The sequence below is a fragment of the Ixodes scapularis genome, unplaced genomic scaffold (genome assembly GCF_016920785.2).
Source record: "Ixodes scapularis isolate PalLabHiFi unplaced genomic scaffold, ASM1692078v2 ptg001274l_1___fragment_2___debris__unscaffolded, whole genome shotgun sequence".
NCBI classification, from domain to species: Eukaryota; Metazoa; Arthropoda; class Arachnida; order Ixodida; family Ixodidae; genus Ixodes; species Ixodes scapularis.
Window position 1 is genome coordinate 57,101 of NW_024610130.1, and position 6,764 is coordinate 63,864.

Here is a 6,764-nt window from a genome sequence, read left to right on the forward strand (position 1 = left end):
CAAAAACCGACAAAATCGCAAACCCGTAAGGGAATGTTACCTGCAACGGCCACCTGGGGGCACGCCTCTGCGGGCTTCTCAACGACTCCACGTTCACCGTCATCCCAGACTGAAGACTTACCACAACAACGGTCACTTCTGCACCCTGCCGACCTAACAACGTCTCAACCAAAGTCTGACATAGTCTCCCAAGAACCGAAGACCACACGAGCAAACCTCACAGAACCAGCACCATCACCGCCATCGATAGGTGCTCCTGCTCCATCACTTACTCCCTCTCCCTGCAAGCGTTCACCTGCACTCACTTCGCTTACTCCCCCCGTCTATGATTCTCCTAACTACCAACGACACATGGAGCATGAACTCATAATGTTAAAAGAACGACTAACCCCATGTGAAGAACAAATCGCCCAACTCACAGAACGTATAGCCAACATCGAAACACTAGTGTCCAACATATTAGGCACAGTAAACCCTCTCGTATCCCGCATTGAAGAACTAACAAAGGCGGTAGCATCCCTCGAAAAAGCTGTCGGTATGCTCTCTGCATCACCCATACCCATGGAAGCAACATCCCAATCTCTTAAAAGACCCCTTTCTCCTGAATCCAGTGACATAGCCTCCTCTATACGGAGAAAGCCTGGCGCGTCGCGTGAAAAGACGGCCGCCGTAAATGGGAAAGGAGGGGCGGAGAAACGGGGGCGGAGAGAACCTTGTCCGCTAGCGCCACAAAAGAGCGAGCGGCCAAACGCAGAAACAATCTTTTTTTTTTTTCTCTCTCTTTTCTTGTCGCTATCGTGGAGAGGAGAAACTCAACGTCCACCCTTTCCCGTTTCTCCCTGCGCCCTTTCGAATCGCCGCGCCCGTTTCTCCCGGAGCACGAAAACGACGGTGACGAAAACACAAAAACAAGCGTGGTTCGGGGAGCGGCCGCTCATGACCCAAGCGCTCGCTGTCTAGGTCTGCTCTTTCTGCTCTGCGCTACCATATTGGTCACCGTTCGGCGCGCTCCTCCTCTCCTTTTTCCTGCGGCCGCGCGCTCCATGGCTCCGTCGTCGATGTGCCAGGCTTTCTCCGTATAGAGGAGGCTATGCCAGTGAACACCCCTGTTCCCTTCAAAGGGCACACCCTCCTGCCCCCTCCGCAGTCACGACCTCATAATGGTAGCAAATTCCCAGTTCCAAGTCATCCAGTGGAACTGCCGGAACATCAAAACAAACCGCACTCCCCTTCATCAATGGCTCCTTACCCTAGATTCTCTTCCCCATATTCTACTACTCCAGGAGACACGCTATGCAGTTTACATACCAGGATACCGAGCTTTGCATGGCCATCCAAACGAGGCCCCTTTAGTTTCCACATTCATAAGACGGGATATCCAGTATGAACCACTGATCATCCCTACATCTCTCAGACAAAATGTAGTGGCATGTGCTTACTATCCCTTCCCTAAACACAGACCTATATGCTTCCTCAACCTATATAATCCCCCCACAGAGCACCGCCTATTCAAATCACTTTTCGACTTTGCTGCAGAGTTGACACCTAATTACGAGGTACTCCTGGGCGGTGATTTTAATGCCCCAAATGTCAGCTGGGGTTACCTATCCACACTTCGCCCAGGGCGACTTCTGCAATCGTACATTTCACAGCGCCAGTTCACTGTCTTAAATACTCCCGACATGCCAACCCGACAAGGCACACGCCAGCAACACTGTACCACCCCAGATCTCTCACTATACCACGGCAGAAACTCGAGTGTCTGGGTTCATACTCAAGAGAGACTTCTAAGTGACCACTTCATTCTCTCAATATCACTCAGCATCTCTAGCCGCTCACGGAAAATATCAGTCAAAAATACAAACTGGGATAAATTTCGCAGCATCCTTGTTTCACCCGGGCAGCAATCAGGCTCTTACAAGACCTGGATATGCGCCATCAAACAAGCCCGAACACAAGCCACAAAAATAGAAAACACCACAGCCCCGGCGATACGGCCAGACCCGCATCTAGTGCGCCTCTGGAGACGTCGTAAGCGTATCTTAAGATGCATTAGCCAGCAACCCCACAATCAACAACTCCGAGAACGTTTACAACACCTAGATGCAGACATTACTACACACTGCAGCACTCTCGACATCTCGAACTGGAACAGAGTATGTGATCAGATAAACGGTACCCTCCACCAAAAGACCGCATGGCATCTCCTCCGTTCACTTCTAGGGCCTCAGCCACCTCCCGCTCCCACGCTAGACAAACACTTAGCTTTACAAGGTAGCACAGACCTTATCCAAGCCTTACAGAACCTATACATCCCTCCAGCATTGACATCAAACTACCCCTCCTACTCGGGCCCTGAAAACCCGACTTTAGACAGCCCTTTCACACTAGCAGACTTAGACTTGGCCCTAGCAAAAAACTCACGAAAATCAGCCCCAGGAGAAGATACCATCACGTACTGCCTCCTCCGTAACCTTCCAGAAGCGAATAAAAAACAGCTCCTGACCTACATAAATGAACATTGGTCGGAGGGTACATACCCAAAGGAATGGAAATCTTCTACTATTATCATGATCCCCAAACCTGGAAAACCCCCATCACTTAATAACCTCCGTCCCATTTCCTTAACCTCTTGCGTGGGCAAGACGATGGAGCGGATGGTCCTCGATCGTTTTCAAGAACATCTTGAAGCCACTGCATTCCTGCCACACACCCAAATCGGCTTTCGTTCCCATGTTTCCACTCAAGACCTATTCCTTTTACTCCAGCACACATTCCTCTCCCCATCTTCCTGTCAGGTGCATGCGCTCGTCACAGTAGACGTTCGCAAAGCATTTGACAACATAAGTCATGATCACATACTCGCTTCAGTTCGAGAAACAGAATGCGGACAAAATTTGTATACCTACATCCAAAACTTCCTTAAGGACCGCACTGCATGCTTTCGTATAGGGGGCGAGTTGTCCCAACCACTCTCACTCACACGAGGTACACCTCAAGGGGCTGTCCTCTCCCCTATTCTTTTCAATCTGGGTATGGCCCAGCTAGCTCGCTGCCTGCAGCAGATACCCCACCTTTCCCACATATTTTATGCTGATGACCTCACCCTCTGGTGCACTCACGGATCACCAGGGGAAGTTGAATCTACTCTTCAGAAAGGTCTAGACACCATAACTGCGTTCCTAACCCAAGCAGGGCTGAAACCGGCCCCAGAAAAATCGGAATTACTCCTGCTGTCTCAAACCCAGTATCAGCGCTCTGTAAACCATCTCATTTCTCTCTATTTAGACCATCAGACCATCCCGCGAGTATCTTTATGCAAGGTCCTCGGCATCCATCTCCACGATCGATCAAATCAGGCTAACATCACTCCGGCGATAAACACGTGCCACTCGGTAACACATCTTGTCCGCAGAGTCGTGCAAAGACGTGCGGGCCTCAATGAAAAACAAGCGAGTCAATTGGTTCATGCATTGGCTCTTAGTAAAATTCTTTATTCGGTTCCATATTTCACGCTCACACGACAGCAACTTAATAAACTCAGCTCTGCATTAAGCACTCTGTACAAGGCCTCCCTTAACCTTCCAATCCATACCTCAACGCAAAGACTCTACGAGACCGGCCTATTCCTTCCCCTCTCCTCACTCCTACACCTCCATCGTGACCGACAGCTAGCCCGCCTCTCGGGGTCACATCAAGGGCGCTGGATCCTAGAACAAGCTGGACTCTCACCAATTGATTTTTACTTGCACTTACCCGCTTCGCCTTTGCCCTCTAATCTGCGTTTCGCTCTTCTGCCCCGCCGCATGGCTCCGGGCCTGGACGACGGTCGCAGAGATGCTCAGGCCTTGCATCATAATCCACCATTTCAGACACAGACGGTAGCCTATACCGACGCTTCCATCTTGGACACCGGCACGGCTGCGTACGCAATCTACATACCTAAACATTCCTTACCTATTCTTCACACGTGCGGTCCATACAGCGACCCCCCGTCAATCACCACGTTAGAACTTGTCCCCATTATCCATGCCATCATATCATTCTCCCAATTGCCGCGCACGTCCGCTTACACGGTCTACTCTGATTCTATGGCTGCTATACGCTCCTTGCAACAGAGACAAATTCCTGCCGATCTTCGAGAGGACCTTGAAATGGCCCTACACTCTCTCTCCTCATCCTCGGTCACGGTTCGATGGGTCCCTGGTCATGCAGGGATAGCAGGTAATGAGCTGGTACATCAGCTCGCCCGCGAATTTCACAGCCGGGCACCTGCAATCCCCTGGCTAAGCCCCCCGACCAATGACGAGGCAGCAGAGTACAAAAAAACACTCAAGTTACATTACAAACAGATCCGTATATCTCATGAACTTCTACCTCGACCACATCCACAGCTTAGTGTCGCGCAGACCCACATTCTCCGTAAAATCCAGACAAACACCCTCGTCACACCTGCTCGCCTTTACCTCTTCCGCTATCGATCAGACCCTTCCTGTCCCAACTGCCCAGCTCCCTATGCCAATCAAGAACATTGTCTTCTTCATTGCCCGGTCGCCTACACCACCTCATTTCTTCCTAACCCCCCACCACCCTCCTGGAGTGCATGGTTGGCGTCGCCGCAACTGGAAGATCAGCTCGCCCTGGCACTTCAGGCGGAGGATATATTGGGTACTTAATCTGTGCTCTAATTAAAGTGATTTTCTCTCTCTCTTGTCCTGTCGCACTGTTTTAAGCCAAGATGTTGTGAAACGCATGGGCGCTGTTTCCTTTGGAAATCCGCTTTATCTCTGCGTTGGTCCTTCTGCTGTGCCAATCAAGGTTTTGGACTTTTTTCCGAGTGTTGAATAGCTACTCCCTTAGCCAGTGTTTTTCATTTGTTAGCTCGCCACGACATCTTGAAGGCTGTTAACATCTGTACGTAGGTGTTTTATTTCGTGAAGTGACGCCTTAAATTCACCTAGCAGTTACACAGGCGTCGACACTTAAACAAGGGGATCGTATTTTCGGTTGCACTTCTTGTTTGAAATCTCTTATGGCCTATAAAATTTCAGCTATTTCTTTACTACTGGAGACACTCAATATCACAAGCACACCTTTTGTCGGCAGGAGCAGCACGCAATGTCTGGAAGTGTGACAGGAGTGTTGGAGCGTTTAAGTGGTTCGTAATAAGCCATATCACTGGCACGAGGACATCGAAGACGAGGAGAAAATCGACCAGAGACGTCTTAAAAGGGAGCGCGTGGCAAGGAGCTGGCGGCCGGGGGAGCGCGTGGCCTGGGCGCGAGACGAGGCTCGTGTTTGGAACGGTTGGGAACGACACGTCAGATCGCATCGCTTGCAGCTTGTAGATAATGTAAATAAAAGTTTGCTTGAATGTAACCATCGACGACTGCCAGAGGTTCCTACATTGGTGCCGAAACCCGGGAGGAACGACTGAACGAAGGGAACCTGGTGGTTTACAGCAACTTTTCAACAAGCCAAGCCAGAACGATCGACGATCATGGACGTCCTCAAGAAAAAACGGAAGACGCATCGGATGCAAGTGACACGACTGACTGGTGAGGCCGACGCGTTACTACTCCTAGCTACGCCAAGCGTCAACGACCTCGAGGTTCTAATCGAGCGTATTCATCTGGCCCGCGACCAACTGAAGGACGTGGACGCGGCGATCGAACCTCTGATCACGGGACAAGATGCAGAAGCAGAGTTCAGTCATGCGATCGAGTATTCGGACAAGATCGTCACGTACCTCACCAAACTTAAACAAAAGATGAAGAGCGTGGAGGGCAGCCACCCAGCAAGGGGACCATCGAGCGGAGATCGGAACGGAGGATACTCGGTGACATAAAAAATCAAACTCCCAAAATTAAAACTAATCCAATTCAACGGGCACCTAAAGGACTGGCAACCCTTCTGGCAGCAATTCGATACCGCCATTCATCAAAATCCGGAACTCACGCCATCAGAAAAGTTCAACTATCTGCGATCAGCGCTGACCGGCGATGGAGCAGCCGCCATCGGTGGATTGCAGCCGACCGCTGAGTGTTACGCGGACGCCATCGAGCTCCTGCAGCAGCGGTTCGGGAAGCAAGAGACGCTTATCCAGGACCACATGGAAGGTCTCATGGACATACAGCCAGTGCCACCACAACGGAACACCCGAGCCCTACGGCGTTTATACGACACTCTACAGGCGCACATCAGAGGCCTTAGAGCGTTAGGGGTGGGCGAAGAGGCGTATGGAGCTATGCTCTACACAGTTCTTTTGCGAGTGCTACCGAGAGATATCACTCTCGATTTCAACCGGAAGATGTCGGCGGAGGAGACCGGGAATGCCAACGCCGCAAGGGCATCAATGACAGACGCCAGTTTGGAATCCGCCCCACAGCAAGTACATCTGAGGGCTCTGCGGTTTCTCCTCGACTTTCTACGCATCGAGGTGGAGAGCCGCGAAAGGACATCAAAACACCAGCTGGAAGACGTCGTCGGTAAGCCCAGACCTTCTTCTCTGACGCATGGCTCTGTGAAGAGGTCAACGATCAACGCTCAGACTCGCAGTTCCACCGCGGCGGCATTGCACGGCAGCGTGGACGGCTTAGAGTGCTTCCTTTGCAAGTCAAAAGCGCACGGAACACCGGAATGTAACGCAAGAATCGAGCTAGTGGAGAAGAAGCGTAGGTTGCAAGCAGACCGGAGGTGCTTCCGCTGCACGAAGGCCAATCACACGGCAAGATTATGTCGAGGAGCACCCAGCTGTGGCAAAT

General features: G+C 51.2%; 1 protein-coding gene across 1 annotated transcript; it reads left to right on the forward strand.

The window, feature by feature from the left end:
* Positions 1–2,419: 2,419 nt before the first annotated feature.
* LOC120841061 lies at positions 2,420–4,676 on the forward strand. The gene has a single exon (XM_040211891.3). It carries the CDS (start codon positions 2,571–2,573, stop codon positions 4,674–4,676), a length of 2,106 nt encoding a protein of 701 aa, XP_040067825.1. The 5' UTR covers positions 2,420–2,570.
* The last annotated feature ends 2,088 nt before the right edge of the window (positions 4,677–6,764 follow it).